A 26,366-nucleotide genomic window follows, 5' to 3' on the forward strand; every position below is an offset into this window, starting at 1 on the left:
TACATTTAAGTAGTCATATTATTTTATTACAGAGAAAAAAAAAACAACAAGAATTAGTAGGTTTTTTTTTTTTTATTATTCAAGGTATATATCCCTATTGTCAATACTTTGAATCCCATACCTTGTAGTAATGCTGTTTTGCAACACTTGAAGTAGCTTTTTGCTATAACATCTTTGCAGGTTTGAGCAAAAAGAGAGAGAGTGTAAATGTGTTTACTTTTAAGATTAGATCTTTTAAGATCTAACTGGTTCTCTTTTCTATTAGCTAATTATGCTGATAAATAAAGATTTACGTTTTTAAGTCCAGTCCAATATTCTAATCCTTAAAAAAAAATACTTCTCCTTTGTTAGGCTTTTACACATTTTGATCAGGGTAACAAGTAAATGTTGCAACATTGCATAAACAATGATTCAGAACCTGTAATTAGCAAATAATATGGCATAGGGATCTAAAGCCATAACATTTAATCACTCTGACAACAACAGACAAAACAATAGAATTATTCATTAAAGATCCATATGATTTATGTCAAGCCAAATTCATAATAGGAATGCAACTGTCTTAATCCATCCATCTGTCTTCTCTCGCTTATTTAGTCAGAACCACGGTGGGGCTGTTGCCTATCTCCAGCAGTGTATGGGCAATTGGGGGGGTACACCCTGGACAGGTCATTAAGTCTTTTACAGGGCAATACACAAAGACAAGCAACCATGCACACAAAATTCAATTCAAAAATACTTTATTAATCTCAAAGGGAAATTAAATGTTGCAGTTACTCATACATTATTTTTTTAAACAGGTGTTGATAGCTGTAGGCAGGAAGGATCTTCTGTAGCAGCATGTCTTTCACCAGATCTGGAGAAGCCTCTTACTGAATATACTCAGCTGTTTTTTTACAAATCTTCTAAGGTGGATGCTCGCTGTTGTCCATAATTTAACTTTATGAAGAATCCTTCTTTGTGAAATAATCTCCAGAGGATCTATAGCAGTTCGTATAATAGAACTGGCCTTCTTCATTAGCTTGTTGAGCTTTTTTAAGTCAATAGCTCTAATGCTGTTACCTCAGCAGAGCATGGAAGAAGAGATCACACTTTCCACAACAGACTTAAAGAAGATACAGTATATAGCATCTTGCTGCAAATGCTGAAGGACCTAGGCTTCCTTAGGAAATACAATCTGCTCTGTCCCTTCTTGTAGATGGCTTCCCAGTTGTCTCTCCAGTCAAGTTTGTTGTCCAAGTGAACTCCTCAACCATCTCCAATTCGTCTCCCATAATGTATAGGTTTGAACTTGTTCCTGTATGCTCTGAAAGCTTCAGTCATCTCCCTTTTTTTGTTGACATTTAGGATCAAATGATTGTTTCCACACCATGCCACAAAGCGGTGCACCAGTGCTGTACTCCGCTTCTTGTCCATCTTCGATGTATCCAATGATTGCAGAGTCATCTGAGTATTTCTGCAGATGACAGGACTCTATCTGGTACTGGAAGTCAGACATTTACAGAGTAAAATGAATGGAGAGAGTATGTTCCTATTTTGTCAGGTAGTCTTTGATCCAGGCGTTTATTGACTCAGAAGGAGGCTTCTGAGTCTTTTATTTCTCACAAAGTAAGTCAGGCTGAATTGTATTAAATAAACTGGAGAAATGAAGAACTTGATCTTCACAGTACTGTATGACTTGTCCAAATGACAGTGGGATTGTTGAAGTAGGTGTATGATAGCATCATCAATTCCAACTCCACAGCGATAAGCAAAATTCAGGGGGTCCTGATAGTTGCTTGTTTGCTTCCTGAGGTGGCCCAACAGAAGTGTTGCCAGGACCTTCAGGATACAGGATGTCAGAGTAACTAATCTATAGTCACTGGGGACTGTTGGCTGAGTCTTCCTTGGCTGTGAAACAAGGCAGGAGATCCTCCACATCACTGGAAATGTCTCCAGAGTCAGACTAATGTTAAAGAGGTGCTGTAGAATCCCACAGAACTACTCTGCAGAGGGGAACAGCATCTTCTGATTAGGTAGATAACAAACTAATAGAAGCAGGAGAGTCAATGGCAGAGGAGGGCAGGATGTCCTTGTGACTGTTGGCAGGAGAAAAAGATGCTGAGCCTGTTGCTGAACTGAATCTGTTGAAGAATGTATTCAGTTCATTGGCTCTGTTCAGAATTCCATCTGTCGGATCATCCTTCTGCTTGAAGTCTGTGATCTTCTCCATCCCTGACCACACATGTCTGATGTTTTTCTTCTGTAGCTTGTTTTCCAGCCCTTTCCTGTATGCGTCCTTGCTTTCTCTTATCTTGATCTTAAGTTATTTCTGTATACTTCTTATTAATTCCCTGTCTCCCTTCTTAAAGGTTTTCCTTTTCTTGTAGAGCAAAGCTTCAAAGCCCGTGTGATCCATGTTTTATTATTTGGGAAGCATTTCATTGTTCTGGTAGGGATAGTGTTAGCTACACAGAAGTTTATGTAGTCAGTCACACACTCAGTCATTCCATTGAATTTCCTCACCACAGTGCATCCCAGTCTGTAGCCTCAAAAGAACCTTGCAGGGCTTCTTCAGCTTCCTTTGATTATCGTCTTACAGTTCTTTATAATGCAGATTATCTGATTTCCCAAGAGTAGATCTTACTTGATAGACGATGTAGGAGTCCTTAACATTTGCATAAAACAAGTCCAATGTTTTTTTTTCTCTGGTGCAGCAGCTGACAAACTGTTGGGAGTGTTGGCAGTGTGAGTGAGACGCAATTAAAATAACCAGTTATTTCCACCAATGCATTTGGCTGTTGTGTCTCAGGCTTAGCAACAATGGAACTGACCATATCTCATTCAGTGTCAGCAACGGCAGAAGGTGGAATATAAACAGTTCCTAAAAAAACACTGCTGAAATCTCTAGGCAAGAGATGCTTGAGTCCGAGATGTGATAATGTTGCATTGCCAATCTTCTGGCTGGGTCCTTGCTAGGGTGTGGAGTTCTTCTAACTCGTTTCCTAAAGATCTCAAATTGCCCATTATGATTGATGAAGGAGATGGTTTAAATTTCTTCTTCCTCACTCTTCTCCTTGCTCCTGCTCGGCATCCCTGGGTGCCTCCTTTTCAAATTAGTACGTCCTTGAGAAAGTGGTTGAAGTATTATTTCACCTTTACAGATCTTAAAGAGCTTCTCATGGGTGTAAAAAATCAACTTGCTATGATTGCTGTGGTTAACTATCATAACAAGAGGACAAAACTATCAGTGAAAATTCATCCAGTGTCACAGCATTCATCAACAGAGGCAAAAAAAATCAGAAAAAGAAACTCTGATCCACAAATGGAAGGATTCAACTTCACTTAAAAAAGAATATCAGAGTCAAGCTATCAGAGCAACTCCAACATGCAGCAACCTTAAGCAGCGCAATTCTAGAATTTTGAGCAAATTTTAGAGATGCCAAATAACCTACAGGTATGTTTTTGGACTGTAGGAGGAAGCCAGAGTACCAGGAGTGAACCCACGCATGCACGGGGAGAATATGCAAACTCCATGCAGAAAGACCTTTGGCTGGGAATCAAACCAAGAACCCTCTTGCTGCACAGCAACAGTGCTACAAACTGCAGCAATGTCCTGCCCATGTCTAAATCAGTATATGTAAATAGTATTTCAGCTATAAAAATCTAATTATATTCTTTCTGCGTTACTTTAGTTTTAAAGAAATTGCCATTTCTGTTTTGCAGTTTTTGACTGTATTAGAGCTACAAATATATTTAAAAGTAGTATTTTAAAAGACTGACTTGCTCATTATATAAAAACAAAAATATGTCTCTTAAAGCAAAACTTTTCCATGCTTGGTATTAGGGGAAAGGATATTAACAAGCTTTTTCATGCCTTTTAGTTGTATTGTTTGCTTTGTTTTGTTTCTCTTTCTTTTCTTAGTGGTTAATCCAATGAGATCAAGCATTGGGTCACCTTGACTTGCCAAATTCTGATATTTCCTCTCTATTGTTTATTGGTTGACCTTGGACCCGTGTAGAATCTCTGAGAACAAGTAATCTTCAGTCAGCTTTCTTTTCCCAGTGTTCTTGTAGTCCCTGGAAATAATATTGTATAAAACGTTTGCATTGTTTCACATAAAGAGAAAGTATATCAGTCTTATACAGTAAAGATATATCACTAAATTGATATATTATTCAAATGTCAACCACAGTTTAACACTGTTGACTAATCCAGCACAGCCCAATTTGAGTTTGATGTTATATAATGCAATATATTTGGATATAGTTAGAGTTAAATTTCAACTAAATCAGACTAGTTTATGTATTTTTTATATCATTTAACTGACATCAAAGTCCTTTCCCTCTGATTTTTTTTTTTCCAAAACTGAATTTTAATATTAAAAGTACTTACAAATGTAGTATGTAGTTTTAGAAAAGGTCTTCTATGTCTCGTACATTAGAATGACGTATCTTTCCACTGCAAAGCTTTGAAAACTGATGCATGCATCTAATCAAAAAACTGCATCCTGTCAGAACACCAATGTACTCGCATCCTACACATGTCCACGAATAACAAATCGATTAAATTACATTAATCTCATAAGCATACTTTTTGCTAAAGTTTAAATTAGTGTTTTGCTTTTTGTGTTTTTTTAAATACATTTAGCTATTTCTAAAAGTTTTTTTGCATGCATCTACAGATTGATAAGTGAGGGCCATATTGACCTGGTTGTCAATTTGCCCAATAACAACACACGCCATCTGCACGATAACTTCCTGATACGAAGAATGGCAGTTGACCATGGTGTTCCCCTCATTACAAATTTTCAGGTCAGTTTAATGGATTTAACCACAGAATGGACATTTTTAAAATTTGGTTGGTTTTGTCTCATGGTTTTCAAGGAATTACACTTTTTTTGTTTTATAGGTGGTGAAGTTGTTCGCTGAAGCCATTGGTTATGCAGGTGATCTTGACACAACAAGCCTGTTTCATTACCGACAGAAGAAAGGCCAACGAAAACAAGCCAGTCACAAAGGATAGATTTGCCTTCTCATCTTATAAATACTTTAAAATATATAGACAGTGGTGTCAAAAGTACACACATTTGTTACTTCAGTAGAAGTATAGATACTGAAGTTGAAAAACAGTCAATCAACTTAACCTCTTTACTCAAGTAAAAGTGAAAACGTTTTTTTTAGTTTAGTTCGTTTTTTAAGTCAAGTTTTCACTAATGCTTTCAGAATGCCTGAAAGTTAAAATTTAGAAACACGCTCAAACAGACTTTAGGCCTACAGACATTTTTAAGAAAAGGCCATCATTGCTTTTTAATTCTACACTTTTTACTATGAAAGAAATATTGGTGGATAAAGTGTTTATCTATTTTTTTTTTTTATCAAAAACTCCTTTCTTTTTTTTAAGGAAGTCAAATATCATGGTTGAGTAATATACTGTGCTATTTTTTTATTTTTTTTGTTGTTAAACATGGCACTCCACAAGCTAGTAAGGCAAATTAATTCAGTTCATAGAGGTATAAACAAATATTCAATCAAGCACATGATTCATTCATAGATGCCTCTCTAGGATCTATGAATCTGGACATCATTCAAGAACAAAATATTAACCACTCAAGTCTTAAAGGTGCATATTTTTCCTCTTGTGTTTTGGCTAAAGTATCTTATTAAGCATTTTGTTTTAAGACTTAAATGTAATTCTACTTTACATATTATTTAATATCCTATCTGAGCTTTTAATATAATTGTTCAAATGTTAGCTTAATATTTGATTGTGGATTATTGTTTCACACTAACACAGTCATTTGATTTTGAGGACAAACTGACATTAATATTTAGGGGTGGACTGTATACATAATATTTGTTATACCCTTTCTTTAAGTTTTTTTGTGTGTGTTGTAACCACACACAAAACACATTTAACTTAAAGGAGAAGTTCGGTTTTTTACACTTTAAGCCCATTTTCTGTAGTGTCCAGGATGAAATCTAATGATCGACACCAAAAGTTTGACAATTGCTCCTGTCTCTGCTTTTTGGCTCATTTAGAATCACCCCCTGGCTGCTTTAGAATGGCTTGCATAGAGCATGTCCGATAATGTCCTTAAAACAACCTTAAACGTTCTTTTTTTAAAATATGCTACTCACCGGGTCGTCAGCGCTGTTCAATGACGTTCCAAAAAAAGTTTCGTGAAGAAAAAACGTTCCTGTAGTGTTTTATTTAGCATTTTGTAAATCCCATTGAGTTCTGTAGGAATAGTCAATATTCCACTGCCACCGGAAACGGAAATGGGGCCTGTTTACACAGTTGTAGTCTTTTCGCTTCACTCTGTGTACTCCGACGTCGAGGTGCTAACGTCTCTGTTAAACACTTTAAAAAACTCTGAAAATGGAATACGAAAGGTGGATTCTTGATTCTCGACGTCGGAGTACACAGAGTGAAGCGAAAAGATCATTCGATTTCATCCTGGACACTACAGAAAATGGGCTTAAAGTGTAAAAAACCGAACTTCTCCTTTAAGACTATAACGTTCTGATAACCTTACCTATTTTTTTTTTTTTCACTCTGAGGTATACACTTTCCTTTATCAACAAATGTCTGTCACAGGCTTAAATCTCTGTATTTTAACACTTATAAAATAGATGTCCTTTGCATATTAGATCTAATGACTTTCTGAAGTTCACCTGTATGAATGAAGATGAATTAAATATGAATCAAAATTTATACAAAGAAGTCGCTACTATTTTGTTATTCCATCAATATCTTATTTTTATATATCCATCCGCTATTTGGTTTTGAATAATTATACTTTATCCGACAGATTGTGAATTCAACAGGTACTACTTTACTACAAATGAAAGTAATAACCACTTTTCTATTTTCATTCTGAGTTTACAGGTACTGTAATAGGAATGTGACAGAAAATCTCCCTTTTGTGTCTGTTTGTCAAAATATTTGTTAATAATAAAAGGCTGATCAACAGTGGCATCCCTAATGACTGAAGATCATTGTCTGTGTGGTAATGACTGGGATTTTCTGCAGCCCAGTACTGCAGTTCACAATGCCTGACAAAGGACTTCTTCCAGCAAAATATGCATTTTTTACATGTTTTCTTTTTTTCTCCTGATCTAACTCCATTCTAAAACCCGTTTGGGTTGAATGATAAGGAAAGTTTAAAAATGGACATCAGTTCCAGACAGCGCATGCCCTCAGTGAAACCATCTTCACCACTTTGAGTAATATTTCCTCTAGCATCCTTTAAACTGTAATTTAATAAAATAGAAAGTAATCTGAGTGCACAGATAGGAGATCATGCACACAGATTGGAAATTTAAACTGCACAGTTTAGTAAAGTATTAGCATACATTTCCAACAGCCTTTTTTCACTCACAGACATTGGATGGGCTCAACTTTGAATTTAGTAACTGAATCAGTCAGCCTTTAAATATATTCTGATGTATGCACATTACATTTACCTGCATTTATATCTCTATGAGTACATCACAACTATTTTCTTATAATTAGAAGATTTAAGCTCATTTTGAGGTTATCATAATGCAGATGTCTGAGAAATACATTTAGGAAAGTTTCATTGTAGCCTCACTACAGTATGTCTTCCTTGTCTTCAGTGTTTTGTGTAGCCTTGTTCAAAATCTAAACACATTACACATTTTCAGTTTCACACAGCCCTCAACTCAAAATCTGATCTCTTACAGCAACAGAACTTCCCGAGCCTAAAGTAAGCCCAACAATATTTCCATTATCTGACCCTAAAACTGAATGTTCTTGTCATAAAAATGGCATAAGTTATATTCTGTAATATTATATATATTATATTTCTGTTGCTAGTCTTAGTGTCACTGAAGGTCTCTAAACAGCTGAGGTTTTAAAAAATATATATTATTTTGGTTTTAAATTTGTGAGAATCTCCTTGACAAAGAGGATGCTGGCATACGAGGGTGACTAGCCAATGCATGATTTATTAATCAGCCTGTCTATTTTAGCTGAAGTTACATTACTGCATTCCTGTATGGATGGAAAATATATTAGGCTAAAATGCTACAGGAAGCTGCATGGCAAATGTTGTGATGGTATTTTTTTTTCTAAAACACATTCATATTCATCTCTCCATCTTGCACAGACAACAATAACTGTTGTTTTATACTGTTTGTGTTATAAAAACATCACAAAATGTTTTATGAATCATTAAGGCGAACCGATAGAGAAAATATTTTTACATTTACACATGATACTGCAAAGGTCTTTATGATCTGATTAACAACTTCCTATACTGTAGGTCTGAAATCCAGATCAGTAGAAACCTTGCAATTGAAAAATGGTTTTCTATAATTGCAGGAGAAAACACTGTGCAGATGGCTACATTTTTGTTGTTGTTTTATTTTATACTTACATAAAAGATTTTTGTTTCTCAAAGCTTCTAAGAAATACTGCACCACATGCTTCTTCTCAAACAGACAAAACAATCAAGCCCCGCATAAGCACAAATATCATTTTTCCAATTCCTGTTTCGTTGAACTAATTTTACCTGAGTAGCCCAGGGCCATCATCAGAGTCATGATTTACTGCAGGCATAGTTACTAAGCAACAGGGCTGCACACAGTGCTCCTTGCTAACAACACCACACTGATGGAAGCTTATGTCTTGAGCACTGTGTCTCTGATTCCACCTTTTATTAAAGTGTAGTTTGATTAAATCTAATTTTATTCTGTTATTGGGAAACACAGAAAGGTTTTATTATATGTGCTAAATATTGGAAAGCCCCGGTGAATAAAACTAAGTTTTAATGGTGAATAAAAAGGAAAGCACTCCCCACTGTGCCATCACCATCATGCAACCAGTAGCAATCCTGCAAGTCTTTATAAATAAGAAAACAAGAATTAACCTATGAAAGGCATAATGATAGCATATCGAAAAGTATTTGAGGAGCTTTTTGTTGATTTTCCGGTGCATTGAACTTTGCTTGACTGGGAGATTTTTACTTCATTCGACTTTGCTTGGTGAGAAGACGTGTCTGTTCTTGCCATAACATTAGGATGGTTTATGTGTGTGCTACTTGGTTGAAACAAAAACTAAATAAAAAGCCAGTTGTGTGAATTGTATATAGGCATGAACATAATTCAACCTGAAGAGACTCACTTAGAAAAACAGCAATTAAAAAGTTTTAACAGTGATTTATCCTCAGACACCAGCAGACCAGGTTGAATGCAGTTCTGTGTAGGACAGGTACTGTAGGTCTAGGTTAGATTTATCTATCCCCGTGGAGAAGGAGTGTTGAAGGTTTGTTGTTCAGTGAGAAGCAACAATGTCCCAGATAGTGATTGGCTTTAATGAAGATGGGGAGCTGCACTGATAGGCTGGAAAAAAGGCTCACGATAAGGATGTGTTGCAGGTAAGAGTTTCTCAGATTCAATTTGCTCTGCAGCTTCATTCAGGAAGTAAAAAATAATCAAAGATATTAATTTTATTATGCATTATATTGTTTTCCTTTTTATCTGAATAGACAACCAAATGCAGTGATTGATTGTAAAAACTAGTAATGGGTAAGCAAATTAAAATTTTTAGAATTATTTTTTTTTTATATGTTTGGATTTAGGTATTTTTTAGGCATTAATTCACACAAGCTCAAAGTTATACATGCAAGTTCAACTGCAGGTCATATATATACACACACACACACACACACATATATATATATATATATATATATATATATATATGTGTGTGTCCTTAAGTAGGTTACAGGTTTAGAGTAGAGCAGACAATTTATTATTCAGTGGCTTTGACAGTATATCAGACACTATTCTAGCACCACTATTGTGCAGGGCTATAGACCCAGAAATTGGTAAAAAAAAAAATTAAAATAAAAAATAAATTACATATGTTTATTATAAAGGACCTGACCCAGAAATTCCAAAGGTAAGAATGCTAACATATTTGATTAAAAAAAAAAAAAAAAGGCCACTCGGTTACTAAATCAATGTTTTTCTAATTATATAATCTGACTGATGAAAAACTTATGAGAAAAAATACTGCAAATTAACAATAAATATGAAATTCAACAAGAAAAAAGTCAACTTTTCTTTTTCTTTTGCACAAAATGTATAAACCAATATGTACAGCAGGTAGGGTATATGGACAGAAAAAAAATACTGTACTTATAAGTTTGAGCAGTTTTGATTCCAATACATTCCTACATTTACAGGTTGTAAATTGGCTATACAGGGAAAAATATTCATTTAAAACAGAGCTGTTTTTGCTCAATATAAGGTTAAACAGCCGACTTTTAAGTTGAATTTACCCCAAGAATGACCAAATGTTATATGGGCAAACATTTCTTCAGTTTTACCATATTCTACTCAGGCAATTATAGCTATAAAGAGAAAAGTTGTAAGTAGAAAATATTCAATTTATTTATACAAATAATACAATATTCAAGATATTTCTATATAAGGAAAACCAGCTAACTGCGAGGAGACTCTGAAATCCCTAACACTAAGCATCCATGTAGTGACAATGAAGAGCAAAACTCCCTTTTAACAAGAAGAAACCTCTAGCAGAACCAGGCTCAGTTTGAGCGGCCATCTGCTGAGGCCAACTGGGGTTAAAGGAGACAGAAGCAGATGAAAACATTAACGAAACGTTATTTGGCGCTCGGGCCTGGCAGAAGACTTTGATGCTGTAAATCAACGTAAGTTTGGATGAGTAACCTAGAAAAAGATTAGAATAGTCTTCACTCAGGGCCTGGACACGTGGTGGAATAAGCCAGAGGGTAAGTGGGACTGAGAATGAAGGAGGAGACGGGGTGGAGGTGGGTGAAAGTTTGTGCATGAAGGAGAGAGAATCTGGGCCAGGAGCTAAATGAAGGGGATCCTACAAGATGATTGGCTTTGGAAAAGGTGCAGCCCCCGATTGATTTGCTGGAGCTGAATGAGGGACTACATATGGGGTTCAGGTGAAGCTGAATAGTCCTTCAGATTTAATTCACAATTAAGCTTAATTACCTAACTAAGAGCAGCAGTATTGTCATATTGTTATTTAAGTAAGGATAGGGTGGAGAAAAACTAATTCTAAAATTATTTTTGTTCTTTTTCAAGAAAATAGTACTTTACCCTCAGATAAACAGAATCGTGATATTCAGTAATTGCTTTCAGAAAGATATGTTAAACATATTGGTCAAAAACAGTTGTTAAACTAAAGTCAGTCTCAGCAACAGTAACACCACAGGCAAACCTTGAGTGTTTTCTCATAAAAAAATTAAAACAAAAAAACCCTCCAAAACCTGCTGAAATCAAAGAGAATAACTATCACTGTCCCTTTGTTCCTTTTTTAAAGAGGAATGAGGACATGTAGTCTGAGCAGTTATGACCAGAAATGCTAAATAATGCACTGTTTCACCACATAACTCCTCTGGTTGGCATGAAGGGAGAGAGACCCGCTGCTTTTCATTCGTGAAAAAAAATAAACCTGGCTAATTGACATGGGTTTTTCATGCTGCTCTGAATGAATAATTTATGGAGGTGACGAGCAAGTAGGGCTTAAAAGACAGAGCATCTCTGTGGGATGAGTCACATTGTAGCTGGAGGCCTAAAGACATGTGCACCAATGTTGTTAAAAACTAGCACAGATGTTTTGATGACTTAGTTAAATTTTTTCGAAAAATGCATATTGTGTCAGGTTTAATTTCAGCATGATAAAAAAAAATTATTTGTTTTATTTTGTAATACACCAAGCTTTCTCTTTATCCTCCATGACACTGTGATGTGTTTTAAAGATATGAAGAGTAAGCTGTATTATGTTTAACTGCAGTAAAATTAGGGTTATATGACTTTCTTTTGATAGCTATAACATTATTTCGAGCATTCAAAAAAGCTCCAAATTCAACTGCTTTGTGTTTTATTTGTCAAAGAAAACCATAAAAAAGTACCTTTAAAACAACCTTTAACTTGCACACTTAAACTTTAATGAATTTTGATAAAATTTTTGAAGTGGAAAAACTTGGAGCCTTGGCATATATTTGTTATCAGCTCCCTTTATACTGATACCCCAAACCAAAATATAAAAGGATTAATATGTCTGAACAAGATTCACTGGGACTAAGTTATGAATGGATAGTGGAAGAAGTTTGTTCTAAAAGGAACAACATTCTCCATTTTTTAGACAGATTTCATCAGTCTTCCGTACTAATTACTCTAACATTGAATTACATCAAATTCCCTAACTTGAAAGCTTGCTTGATGAGTCCACATTCAAACTACTTCCTTGTTAGCACACAATTAGTAACACTTTGTAAAAGAAATACAGTGATAGCATATTCCCCTTTGTCATGTTCTACCTCAGGCTTCAAGGGAGGACTTAAAGTGCTTTAAAGAGCGCATTTGGCAATTCACATAAAAAAACAACTTCCACTGAGCTCAATCACAGCTCTTGTTTAACAAGATGGGTAAAAGCAATTAAATGTCAAGGAGGAGTGTTGTTAGTATTCTGTTGATGTAGAAGAGATTTCCCTGAACACGGCGTGAAGGCTATAACTGAAGCTTTGTCCAGAATTACAAAGATCCACAACAAGCTCTCCCCACACCTGGGCAGACTGAGAAAACCTGTAGTCTGCTAAAACTCCAGATGAAGCTCTGAAATATACTGTAGGGAGGAGTTCTGCTCACATTATAATTGGAATTATGCTTGCAAAATTCCAACCATTTGGCAGCATAGCATGGGTTCATTTATACGTTAAGCAGCCAAAGCAATTAAAGAGCAACTCAAAAAGAATTTACACTTTGAGTTTTATAACTAGATATGTAACTGCTTTGTAAATGTATTTTTCTTGTAGCGTGTTTGACAAGCCATTATTTTTTATAATCTTTTCTTATTGATAACATTTTTCTATTTAACATCATATCCTCTGGGACTGGCATTTATTCACCATGGGAAGTCCAAGAAGTCTGATACCCCTATAGTTGGAACAATTCAATTAAAAAATACTTTATTAATCCCAAAGGGAAATTAAATGTTGCAGTGTTATATCATGCAGGGGATCCACCACCCCAGGATGCAATTGCAGTGGCACTATTCCCAACCATGATAGCCCAAAGACATAAAGGTTCTCAGGGCTGATCACATCCACCCCTATGTCTTGCCCCTAGTGAGTTTTTTTGATGACCCTGGTGACCCTCCCCAGCTGAAGTCATGGCCCGTGCACTCTTCCACCATAAAGAAAAATATAGTCAGCCATGACAAAAATCCCTCTCTCAACTCTCTTTCTGTCTCTGTGTCCAATCTAAGCAATTGTTTTACCTGAATAATAAAGCCACATGTAAAACAAGGGACAATTAAACCTTAGACCTTTTTTATGCAAACGTAAAAGGTGCCTACACCTCCGTGCCCCTCCCCCCACTAGGACACTTGGAAAAAAGTTTTCAAATCAGGGGACAGTGAATAGCAGCATAGAGTTCAGCGAGATCAGGGTGGTAAAGGAGGACTAGTGGAGGAAGAGGAAAAATTGGCACAGAACAATGTAAGAGATGTATGGAGGGGTCTCAAGAACATCTTTGGCTTTGGGCACATAACCACCAGCAGGGCTGCAGACAGTGACACTAAGTTTGCAGATGAGTTAAACAGATTTTTCCCTGGTTTGACCCCTGTCACGCAAGCCTCCTTCATGTCCTCAACTCTCAACATGTCTACAATCCCAAGGCCACCAGTGACCTACCCTCCCCCTCACTGCCACTCTCACCAACTCCTGACCCATTCCCACTCTCTGTTGTGCCTCCCTCCCCCAAGTCGGTCCCCACTCTCTGGAAGACCTCCTTTGTGGTACCGGTTCCCAAAACGCTGCACGCCAAGGAACTGTCCCATTTTAGACCGGTCACCCTGACCTCCCACCTGATGAAGACCTTGGAGCGCCTCACCCTAGCTCACCTGTGCACCATGGTGTGCCCCACCCAGGACCCACTGCAGTTTGCTTACTGACCTGACATCAAAGTGGAAAATGCAACAGGCACTCACCAACCTGGAGACTACCAGAAGCACAGTGAGAATGGTGTTCTTTGACTTTTCCAGCGCTTTTAACACCATCTGACTAGAGCTGCTGAGGGGGATCTGGAAGACACTGGAGTGGACAGACATCTTGCTGCCTGGACCATCAACTACCTCACCGAACGCCCTCATTACGTGCAGCTGCACGGCTGTCAGTCAGAAGTGGCAGTCTGCAGTACCGAGGTCCCCAGGGCACCGCTCTGTCTCCGCTCCTCTTCACCCTTTACACTTTGGACTTCACCAACAACACGGACAGCTACCCTCACCAGAAGTTTTCCAATGACTTGGCCATTGTAGGCTGTGTCTCTGAGGGGAACAAGCTGGAGTATTGATCGGTCATCACAAACTTTGTGGACTGGATTGGGAAGAACCACCTGTGTTAACACCAGTAAGACCAAGGGGATGGTGATTGACTTCAGGAGAAGACCCCCTCCTCCCTCCCCCCGTGAACACCCAGGGGCAGGACATAGAAACTGTGGAGAGTTTAAATACCTGGGTGTTCACGTCAATAATAAACTGAAATGGACTCAACACCAACGCCCTGTATAAGAATGGCCAGAGCCGCAACCACCTTCTGAGGAGGGTGAGATCCTTTGGATTGAGCAGGCCCCGCTTAAAACCTTCTATGACCCTGTTGTGGCCTCAGCCCTCCTCTACACTGTATGCTGAGCACCTGGGAGCGCAGAGCAGGACAGAAAGAGACTGAACAAACTAGTGAGAAAGACAGTTTTGGTCTTAGGCTGCATTCTGGACTCAGTTGAGGAAGTGGCTCAGAGTAGGGTGCTGTCCAAGCTTAAATTCATCATGGACAACACCTTTCACCACCTGCACCAGAGTGTGGAGGAGCTGAGCAACTCCTCTGAAAGATTTTACACCCTGTGAAATACTTTTACACCCTGCTAAAGGGAATGAATGACCTGCTACAACAGGTCATTCATTCCTGTTGCCACTAGACTCTACAATTTCTTTATATTTGATATCCAGTGCAATAGCTATATATATAAATATCTATCCATATTAATACTCATTTAAACATCCTGTTTAAAACCCCTGTATAATAATCCTGCTATATAAAAAGACTTTAGCTGGCATATGTGGACGCACGTGTATACCTATGCATCTTTTTCTTCCTTTGGCACCTTCTTCTACTCATTTTGACTATTTGAACTGATGTGACAAGTAAATTTCACTACTGTCAGATCAATAAAGTAATTTTCAATAAGGTTTCAAATACTATTACCAATTGGAACCTTGTGGCAACAGCCATAATGGTTTGCTGGAGAAAGCTAAAGTGTTCGGCTATAATCTTGCTCTGAGAGATAGATTCCCAGAGTTTATTAGAAAAACAGGATGTGAAAAACAAAAAATACAATTGAAACCAAAGACAAACAATGTATATATATATATATATATATATATGAAAAGCTGAGGGCGAGCTAGTAGAAATGGAGTGCCTGACGGTGGTAAATCTACATAATCATGCAACAGCCAAGAAAAAAAGGCATGTTCGTGTTGTCGTTTGAAGAGACAGCGAAAGAGCTCTACAATTGAATTAGGAAAAGTTGTTATGAGCTGAAATAACCTATGAAGATATTTAATATGGGGTCTGGTTTAAATTTAGCAACACATCCAGAGCTTTTTTAGAATCTTTGCACGATGAGAGCCCTGCCAAATTAGGTTGAGAGATGTGCTCAATGTGGCAAAGAAACAGAGGAGAAGCTAGGGATCAGCCTTAACACTAGCCTATGGTGAAATATTTACTTGGCCTAGATTCATATCAAATGAGCTTAAAGAAACACAGTTATGTAAACCAAACCAGAGTTAAATGTTTAATGCTGCGTTGTTGTCAACACACTGGAGAGGCCTACGCGCATCTACAAATGAGCTCATCTTTCTATTTTTATATAAAACATTTGCTGTGCTTTAAGTTACAGCTTTAAGCTTCCCTTGTGTGCAACATGGTTGTTGTCCTCGGAAAATTAGTTGACTGAAATATCTTTTCAGAGGCAGATAACATTGGACCAGTATTTATCCTCTGTACACCCAGTGGCTGATTGACTTCAAATGTTTTTTTGTGTGTGTTTTTTTCTGTGCTTTTTGCCTGTCTTAATTATGCTGTGTAAGTCTGACGGTTTTCGCTGCATGATAAGTTTGAAGTCTTCCTCCCTTCTTGAACAAGGCCTGTCCCAGTTGGAGCTCTTCTGTGATATGAACTGTGCAATGCCATTGTTTGTATGCCTTTTTAATTAGCTAGTAACTATCTATTCATGAATCCCATTTTGAAGCCCCACACTTTAGGGGACCCACATTGCACTCATCTATTCAGATCTGCGGCCCAAGGCCAGTGAAAGAAAGCCTGAATAAAGCAGAGAGATGGAGAGAGACCCCACTGGTTACAAACCTTGTGATGAGTCTAATAATCCAACAAAATCTGTCAATCTCATGAAAGGCTTTTTTGTGTTTTTGGGCCATTTTTCCTTTTTTCTACATCCATGCCACTAAAGATAAAGTGAAAGAGCATGAGCAGCTTTGTGAATAGCAAAGCTATGGTTCCTTAGGAAATGCAGCTTAAGAGAATCTGTGGTTTAAAATGGGCTTTTGTGTCATTGTTCAGAGTTTAACTTTTTTACTATTAATCTGCAATCATGCATTACACTAGATATGGCAAGGGAAGATCATATGCTTGCCACAGTATAAGACCATAACAAAAATCCAAATGTAGATGTGAGATGAGAACCACAACTTCACTGAGGGCATCAGATTACAGCTTTGTTTTGATGCAGCCCATCTCCTGACATCACATCCTGAAACATGCTCCGGAAGCGTCGTCCATTTTTGCTGGCATAAAGGACAGCATCCTTCTTCAAAAGAGCTCTGAGCTGAAAATCCATCATAGCATTGCTGGTACGTCCATTCCAATAAAACGGCGGAGGATTCTAAATTCTAAACCTAAATCCTTCAGCCAAGTAAATATGGTTGAACCAAGTAAATTTGATTCCGCAATTTGCTCTTTTTAGCTGGCATGTTGAGCCCAGTTGTTGGTGGTAGCGGTGATGGGTTTGGGAAGTGCTTGCTGCACAGTTGCCTACAGAACTCCAGAATGAATGCACTGCAGGTCCAGTATCCTTCTGGTACCCCTCAATCTTTAAGCCTATTTCAAGTTAAAAGGAGGATTTGGCCTATGGCAGTTGATATAAATTAAAACCAAATTCAGACGTTAAGCCCTAATGTATTCTTTTGTCTGTTTGCTAGTAGAATAAACAGTAAAAGAACAAACATTTGAGTTCGAGCTGTAATTTTTTTTTTTTTTTCGCCAGAACTTAGTTGCCAAGCAATGCTGGCACTGTGACACTGCATTCGGTCTTAGCATTTTAAATGGATTTCTATGAGGTAAAAAGTGCCCTCTGGGGGGGATTTCATTATTCTGCTTGGGAGGTTAAAACACACATGTTGGAAATGATAGTAACACTGGAGGGGCATAATCGGGAGCAATGGATCGCTCTAAACTTGGCTATTCTTCATTGGTGGACTTCTGTGCAAATCATGGATTGTCCGTAATGAACACCATGTTCAAGCATAAGGATGATCCATCAGAGCACTTGGCATTTAGACACCCAAAGTTTGGAGGTCGAGGACTGACATTGTAGTCGTATCTTCCGAAATTTTGGCTGCACATCTTTGACATGGGTCAAGAGAGGGGCAGAGCTTCTCTACTAATCACCATCTGGTGGTGAGCTGGATATGCTTGAAGATAAGGTAGCTGGATAAACATAGCAGGCCCAAGAAAGCACGGAAGATCTGCTGGTAAAGTCTGATGGAGCCCTCGTCAGGGTAATATTCAACTCCCACGTCTAGCAGAGCTTCTCTCAGATTCTGGAGGAGGCTGGGTACATGGAGTCTAAGTGAACCATATTCTTTGCCTCCATTGTTGATGCAGCAACCTGTAGCTATGCAGTAAGGTCTGTGGTGTCTGTTTTTGCAGCAACCTCTGGACCCAGTGGTGGAGTGAGCTGCTGAGCTCGAATAAAGACATTGTCTGACGGTGAAAGTAATACTTTAAGGATCTTCTCAATCTGGCTGACACGCCTTGACCAAGATACAATTTGGAAAAGGACAGAATTGACTTACCCTGGTGTTTCAGACTGACTACCAGTATTTCTGACTGGTGGAAATAACTATTGAGGAGTATTGTGGTCACTGAAGACAGAAGAATACATGGATAACTAAAGCTGCACGAATGAAGGATCATTCTGTACATAAGTGCATAAAATAGCTGATATATTTCAGGGATATGCAAATAATTCAATTCAATTCAGTTTATTTATATAGTGCGAATTCGCAACACATGTCATCTCAAGGCACTTTACAGTTCACCAGATCATAAAGTCAAATTGTTTCAAAGTTTTCTATCTAAGGAAAACCAGTTAATTGCATCCACTTATTGACTCGAAGTGAAGCAAACCCTCACACTAAGCATGCTTGTAGTAATAGTGGAGAGGAAAAGCTCCCTTTTAACAAGAGGAAATCTTCTGCAGAGTGGGAGACTAGAGATAGAATGTAGCAGAATTATGAAAAAGGGGTCCCTATGTCCTCCAGAAGTGTAAGCCTAAAGCAGCATAACTATAGAGAAAGCTCAGGATAACCCGAACCATTCTAACTATAAGCTTTATAAAAAAAAAAGGAAAGTTTCAAGTCTAGCCATAAAAGTTGACAGGGTGTCTGCCTCACGGACTAAAACTGGTAGTTGGTTCAACAGGATACAAGTTTGATGACTAAAAGATCTGTCTCTCATTCTACTTTAAGAAATTCTAGGAACCAACAGTAAACCTGCAGATTGAGAGCGACATGCTCTGTTAGGAACATATCGAACATTCATATCTCTGATATGAGAAGGAGCTTGGTCATTTAAGGCTTTATATTTAAGAAGGAGCATTTCAAATTCTATTCTGGATTTAAGAGGCGTCCAATGATGAGAAGGCGGGATAGGAGAGATATCTCTCATTTTAATTTTCATCAGAACTCTGGCTGCAGCATTTTGGATCAGCTCAAGGCTTTTAATTACAGTTTGTGGACTTCCTGATAGTAAAGAATTACAATAGTCCAGCCTTGAAGTAACAAACACATGGACTAGTTTTTCAGCATCACCTCTGGACAAGATATTTTTAAATTTTTTGCAATATTGTGCAGATGAAAGAAGGAAATTCTAGAAACATCTTTGATATGGGATTTAAATCACAGGTCCTGATAAAAACTAACACCAATCATTTTTGCTTTATTATCTGAGATAAGTTTAAACCCACTGCGATGGACTGGCAACTTGTCCAGGGTGTACGTCGCCTCTCGCCCATTAACAGCTGGAGATAGGCACCAGCACCCCTTGCGACCCCAATTGGGACAAGCGTGTCAGATAATGGATGGAAGTTTAAACCCATCCACATGAAGTGACTGACTAAACAGCTGCTTTTTCAAAGAGTCCGGTCCAAAGACTATAACTTCTGTTTTGTCTGCATTCAGGAGCAGAAAGTTAAGAGTCATCCAGGTTACTACACACACAAACACACACCCACAAAACACCTTCTCTCACTATCTTTGCAGGGCCTTTCCATTGACTTCCATGACAGCCTAAACTTGACCCTTAACCTGCATCTAACCATCACGAGTTCTTACCTATCCCTGACCCCAACATAAACTGTTCCTAGAACTATGCACTTCTCTAGTGTGGGGGGTTACTGCCCCCAGTGTTCTGATGATCACGGACACTACAATGAACAAAAAAAATAATCAAGGGTGGTCTTAACATTTAAATATATCTACTGCATGATTGCTCTTATTGCAGTAAGTAGATCCAGTCCTTCAATTGTTGCATACTAAATATGAAAGATAATCTTTGATGAAACCACAAACTGAAAGCATAACAGGACATTATTTTTCACAAAAAACACAACATCTCAGGGTTGTATTTCATAGGAAAACATGTGGGAAGATAAAAATCAGTTTGAAAACACCTCTTGTTAATTAAAAAAAAACTATTTTTAGGATATAAAAGCATCATAAAAAGAATCTTTGAGTCCACAAAAAATATAATCACACAGACGCAATAAAAAAAACCCACTCAAAATAATTTTTGAAAATTTCCCCTTCATTCAGTATCCTCCTGCTGCCATCTTTTTCTGCTTACTTTTCTTTTATGCATAGATGTACTTCTGGCTGTTAATTACTGTAGACAACCCTTCAAAGCAGGAATTAGTCAGCCCACCATCAGTTAATGCTGCTGACTTCACAAATATGTTGAAGCTTTGTAATTAAGGTCTACCTGAGACTACCACTGATCCCAACTATATACATTATCCCATCTAAAAACAGAATGAATGTAAGCTTTGTAAGCAGAAAAAAAATAATATGATATTGAGCAGGTTATTTATCCCCAAAACTGAGATAAATGCTTTATCCCGTTGTCACATAAGTATAAATTGTTACTCTATTCTATCTTTAATCTTGTTAATTTGTTAAAATTCATAATCTATGGAAATTAAGTTCATTGTATCTGCTTTCTTTCTAAAGATCCACATATTTTGCACCTTTGTACTTCGAGTTGTGCTATCAGGGTTTAGCCTGATAGTACAACTATCCCTCCAACTAGCCTTTAGTGAAATTGGAATAGATGGTCTTCAAAACTGTTTACAAATTATATGGTGGTTCCCACTTTTATTTAGTCCCTCTTTATTTTGATATTCCCCAAAAAATTCAGTGTAATTAATTTCCTTTATAATTCATCTAATACTAAATTTTACATGACTTTGAACACTGCTCTCGCCTCATGCTACTCCATTGAACTGAGGTGTCTTCAAAAAGCAGCACCTGTTGCCCGTAACTGGTTGTGATGTAGGTTAAAGGCAGAGATTTGAGTCACCAGATTTGTGACTTATGACTAAAGTAGCTTGATTAAAATTAACAAAAGACTTGGCTTTGACTTGCCCGTCCTGACCTGCGAAGTAACTTGACTTGAGTCATGGTAATTGCCAAGTCACTGCAATCATGTTTATTCAGTTATCATTATTAGCAAATAAATTATTAGATAATAATTGCATTATTTTGGTGTGAAAGAGTAACCCTGAGAAAAATTCACAAGGTTTGTTTAAAGGCACACGGTCTAACTTTTGGTCACAAGGGGTGCTAGACCTCTAACTTTTATGTCTAGCGGTCACAAGCAACGGATCACTGTTGCAAAAATAAACAAACTCCTGTGTCTTTTGATTGGGGACCATGCTAGGCATCTACTTTCAGCTCTGAGGGCATGAAAAACGCTGAAGAAAAAAAAAAACACAGAGGGAATGGACTCAGATTTCAGCTCTTAAAAACGTAGTGATAGAGTTGTTTCCCTTCTGCTAGCATCTTAACCCACATTGCTATCCAGGGGATCAAACATTTTGCCTGTTTAGCCAGGCCAACCATGACCCTAACGACTCCCCTTTTCAGAGGCATGGGCCAGTATCGGGTTTTGCAGGCCAACGATTACCTCAATGAGTCCCAATTACAAAGGTTCAATTTGCATGTTTTCAAAGCCATAACAAGGAATTTTTGTGCTACCCCATAAGCCTTGAACTAATCACTACTCCAGACATTTTGATTTGAGAAAGTTTTCTCGATGGGAGACCAAATGTCTTCAAAATTGGAAAACAAATTAAGTGGTTTCTTGACTTCTCCTTTCAGCTTGCACAAACAAATAAACTCCTTTCCAAAATGGACTCTTGTTTTTCCTCAGCCATGATTGCTTTCAGGTTCTCTGTTTTTAGCCTCCCCAGAAGGTTTAAACTTTTTCCTTGCCTCAGCCATGACCAGTAGGTGGTATTTCAAGAGGGGAGCCCCACTTTCAGCATTGATAGTGTCAAGCGCTGTATATTGGTCAGAGGAATCCTTTTAAATAACTATGTGTCAAACCTTAAGTTCACAAAGTCTGCAGTGTGCCTTTAAGAGTTCACTGCTTTGATTTGTATCATATTGCTTGAAAATAACTATGTGTAAGGTTTAGTAATGTTTATACAAAGTTAAAAACTAAAGAAATTAAAAATTATGAAGAACTTCAAGCTATTTCATCCAGACAGAATTTTGGTTAGCCAGCCATTTTAAAACATGTAAACTAACATGATCCTTCCTCTTGAAAGAATCCAGAATCGATAGAATCAGGAATTGAGACAAGTAATCAGAATCAGAACCAGGATATTTCAAATTCAAACAATGTCCAACCCTATAGACATACTAATACTTGATGTCCTAGTTACACCTAGATGGCTAGAAAATCTTCCATGGACAGAACAATCCTAAAACCTAACTGGTACTATAACTTGAGAATCGGACCAATGGTGTCCCTGTCGCAATATGGCATCCATTTACATATCATTATTAGAGGTTTCTACAGTAGTAAATAACCTTAACTGATTTGCCTGCTTAGTTGTCAATAGCAGTAAAGTATGGGTTATCCGCCTAAAACTAAAATCAACTTACTAGGTGTCAAAGGAACAGGGAGAGATGGAAGACAGACTTTCTAAGGATACAACCATATATTCCAAACTCAACATATTTTTCATATATCTCCTTTGAAACAGGCATTCAAATGTACTTAGCAATGTGCAGTTTATATATTAAAGTATTTAAAACATTAACAATAAATATATATGAGCATTATATAGAACATTTTTCAAAATCATATATCAACCTAATTGTACATTTTGGTCATATTACACAATCCTATTTCTGAATGACATATTTACACATTACTTTAGTTTTTATATCATCCATTTGAATGCTGGTTTTTTAATCATCATACCCCAACCCTGTTTGCCTTTGATGTAATTGTTGGATTGCTTTGAATCAGATTTGTACCTGACTAAAAATGTTTTCCTGAATCTGAGAAAGTAGGATTTTAAACATAATTCAGACAGCTTTGTCAGCTTAAATGGTAAAAATAAAGACAAACATTTTCAAGGTATGCATACATTTAAAGTATGTTTCTGAGTGGACATTCTTCTTAAGTTAGGGAGCTAGCCAACTGTATTGATTACCTGCCCTGAGGGTGAAATAGGCTACAGTCCTGAGTTCCATCTGCTTGTTTTTAACTGTTGTAAGGTTATGTCTTTGACATTTCTTTCAATGGACAACTTTATGACAAGCCACATACTGTACTTCTCCTTAATGCATCTTTTGATTTCAGTAGTCAAGTAAATCAAAAAAACTCTTTAATAATCATGACAACAGCAAGAAAATCAGCAATTACCAATTATCTAAAGCCATTTATTGCAAAGAACTTTAGATAAGAGGCAAGTTTATCTAAGTCACGACTGACCCACTTCCTTGGAAGAGATTATTCTAAATATTGTGCAACTGCCTGGGAAGGTTGCGTCTTTGAAGCTGTAAAAAGACAAAAAAAGATGTGGCTTCAGGGTTAAGCAAAGCGATAACACTGTTTCTGGTTTATAGGAGCGAATGAAAACCACTGAGGTCAGCCTTAGAGGCTGCAGACTTCAAACTTAAAGGGCCCTCAGTTGTTTGGACTCACCTTGATGTTCCAGTTTCTCTCCTGAACAGCAGGCATTCAGCCCCTCTACAGTATATCACAGCACTGCTAAAATTTTACTTTTTTTTTTTACTTTTTCAAGAATTGGAGTTTATTTTGAGAGAAATAGGTCCTGGATGGTGAAAATACACTTAAAGCATTTCATTGTTGCATGAATACTTAAAGAGCAAATCACGTTTACTGTTGCAGAATACAGAGAGGTGTCAAAAATGTGTAAAATGTATCCAAAACGCCTAACTTCTTTACAAACATTTCAAAAATGAAGTTTTTTTTCTAAGAAGAAGTATCTGTTGATATAATTAATAGCTGTGTTATAATTAAAATAAAAACGCTAAATTGCAATTTGGTTTAAATCTGTAATTAAATTTGATGGTTTAAATAGACCTACAAAAAAATAGATGTATAACATTCAAAACATTAGGAGGCCATATTTAAAAGTTGATATGTTTAAAAATATCCGGTCGGTCGGACTGGTCGGTCGGTCTGATTTCTGATTTTTTTTTTGGCTTGCTCCCTCACAGTGTGTCTGCATGAAGACTGTAGTGCAATTTAAATGTAGTTAACTTTTGCCAAATAACTGGCTACATAAAGAAAAATAAAATTACAATAGTGTGACTAATTAAAAGGCTACCGTGTTTAGTTAACATACAAAATAAGACTTTTTTATACCTTTTGATAAAATACAATGAATAAACACAAGTATTGATTGATTACTACTATCTAAAACTAATCACACATGCTGCAAAAGCGATTGTTTGTTTTTTTTTATTGAAAGGGGTATTGATTGTGCTTCTAATTAAACTGTTTAAAATTACAACTTAATATGGTTATAAGTCCATGCCACACACTCCAGCTATCACTTAGGAGGGGTATTCAGACTTGTTGTTTATGGTTTTGTGTATTCCTCTAAAAGCTAGTCAAGCACGGCTAAAAGTAGGGCCCGTACTCCATATTTATGAAATTGGCTCTGTGTGAAATTGGTTTTTGCCTAATGGATCTCTGCATGGGTGCTCTGTCTGATACCTCTGCCTCAGCTTATTGGCACCAGAGTCACACTGAGGACAGAGAGACCAAAAAGAAAAAATAACCAATGTAAATGTACAGAGACAATAAACAAAATGTTAAAAGTGAAAGCAAGAAGTTATACAATTTTACCAAAAACTGATAGTCAAACATAAAATACTATATTTTTTTTAAGATCATTTTCAAGGGCTTTATTTTTAGAGGGAGACTGACAGGAGAAATTCTTAGTTGGAGGGAAACAACATGTGGTAAGGGTCACCAGGTTAGGACTTGTGATGGCATCAAGAACCAAAGCCTCTGTAAATGGATCACTTAGGCTACATTCACACTGCAGCCTGAAGTGACCCAAATCCGATTATTTTGCCTATATGTGACCTGTACGATAATGTGGACAGTAGTATTTATGTTTAACCACATTTAAAAGATTTTGTTTTTAAGGATAGAAAAGATTGGTAGATGTGCACTACCATCCACATTTACTTCCGGAAACACAGAGCACGCTTGCTTGTGACATCATTGTGTACTCTACTGCGCATGCGGGACAGTTAGGTTGTATTATTGCAGTTCACACAGGAGCTCACATACAAGTCGCATATATTTGGAAATTTGAACGGCAATTAAGGCCTGCAGTGTGAACGTATCCATAGAGAAATGCATATGAGAACTCCTTGGGAAAAAAGTGTTACTGTTACTAGTCCTGCAATCCAATCACCAATTCTCATTGATTTCTCAACATTAAAAAATAAATAAATAAATAATTGGACAGACAATAATTTAGGGAGGGTGTGTGTGATGTTACATTGAGGATAAAACAAACACACAATTTTATAAAAAAAAAGTGCATCATGCAGTCAACATAGTTGTACTACCCTGATGGTCTGAAGCTTCTTGGATTATGGACCTTAAATAAAGCTGTCATTTTTTATTCAAGAGTTCTGCTTCCGGTCAGAAATCATGATGAAAATGCTTATGTCATGATCTCAGCACTGAAGCTGGTCTGATCCACCCTGTTTCTCATTAACTCTCATCAGATCCACCTGCACCAGTCGCTATGTAACCTGTCCTCAGATCAGACATCAGTGCTAGTTTATATGAGCCATTTTGATTTAGTCCAGCTTTCATTTTTGTCTGCCTGCTTTGTTGACCTGTTTCTCCTCCAGATTCTCTGAGCCTGCTGAACCCCTAACAGACCTGATTGTTATATATACCTGGATCTCTGACCTGTTTTTATGCCCTGACCTTGCCTCTGCATTTTGCATTGGATTTTTTCTGGATACCCTGATCAGCCGGTTCTGTCCCTGTGCATGTCCCTCCGACCTACGCTTATCTGCCTGTCCCATGAGCTCACTCACTGATTCCGCCATGATTGGACTTCGGATCAAGGAGATTATCACCATTTTGAGAAGGTTAGTTGTCTCTATTGTCTTTGCCGAACTTTCCCATAGTCTCTGTCTGGTCACTAACCTTTCCTCTCCACTCCCAGAAGATCCTGTCTCTGACACTTGTGACTCTTCCCTGAACTACCACAGTCCCCTTTTAGTAAACTGTTCAACGCTAACTGTTATCTGGCAGTCTTTGGGTCCTCAGGTCAATGCTTAACAGCTTAGCCATCAGTTGGTGGCATTTAAAGTCAAGGACAGTTCAAGATTCAGAGGTAGATAGTCGAGGTCCAAAATGTACGAAGTCGGTCAAGACCATTTGTATTTCCAGCTCCATAACTCAGACAGGGGGCTGATCGCTTGGTTA

The 26,366-nt window shown here is 37.5% G+C and overlaps 1 protein-coding gene across 1 annotated transcript in view; it reads left to right on the top strand.

Moving 5' to 3' along the window:
• cps1 (carbamoyl-phosphate synthase 1) overlaps positions 1 to 5,145 on the top strand; it is an 80,551-nt gene extending 75,406 nt beyond the window's left edge. The window contains exons 37-38 of the mRNA XM_015379943.1: positions 4,665 to 4,794; positions 4,892 to 5,145. Of these exons, the coding sequence (XP_015235429.1) occupies positions 4,665 to 4,794; positions 4,892 to 5,005 (244 nt within the window). The 3' untranslated portion in view covers positions 5,006 to 5,145. The remainder of the gene's footprint in view (positions 1 to 4,664; positions 4,795 to 4,891) is intronic.
• The last annotated feature ends 21,221 nt before the right edge of the window (positions 5,146 to 26,366 follow it).

This window comes from Cyprinodon variegatus, unplaced genomic scaffold (assembly GCF_000732505.1).
Source record: "Cyprinodon variegatus isolate N-32 unplaced genomic scaffold, C_variegatus-1.0 Scaffold204, whole genome shotgun sequence".
NCBI lineage: Eukaryota > Metazoa > Chordata > Actinopteri > Cyprinodontiformes > Cyprinodontidae > Cyprinodon > Cyprinodon variegatus.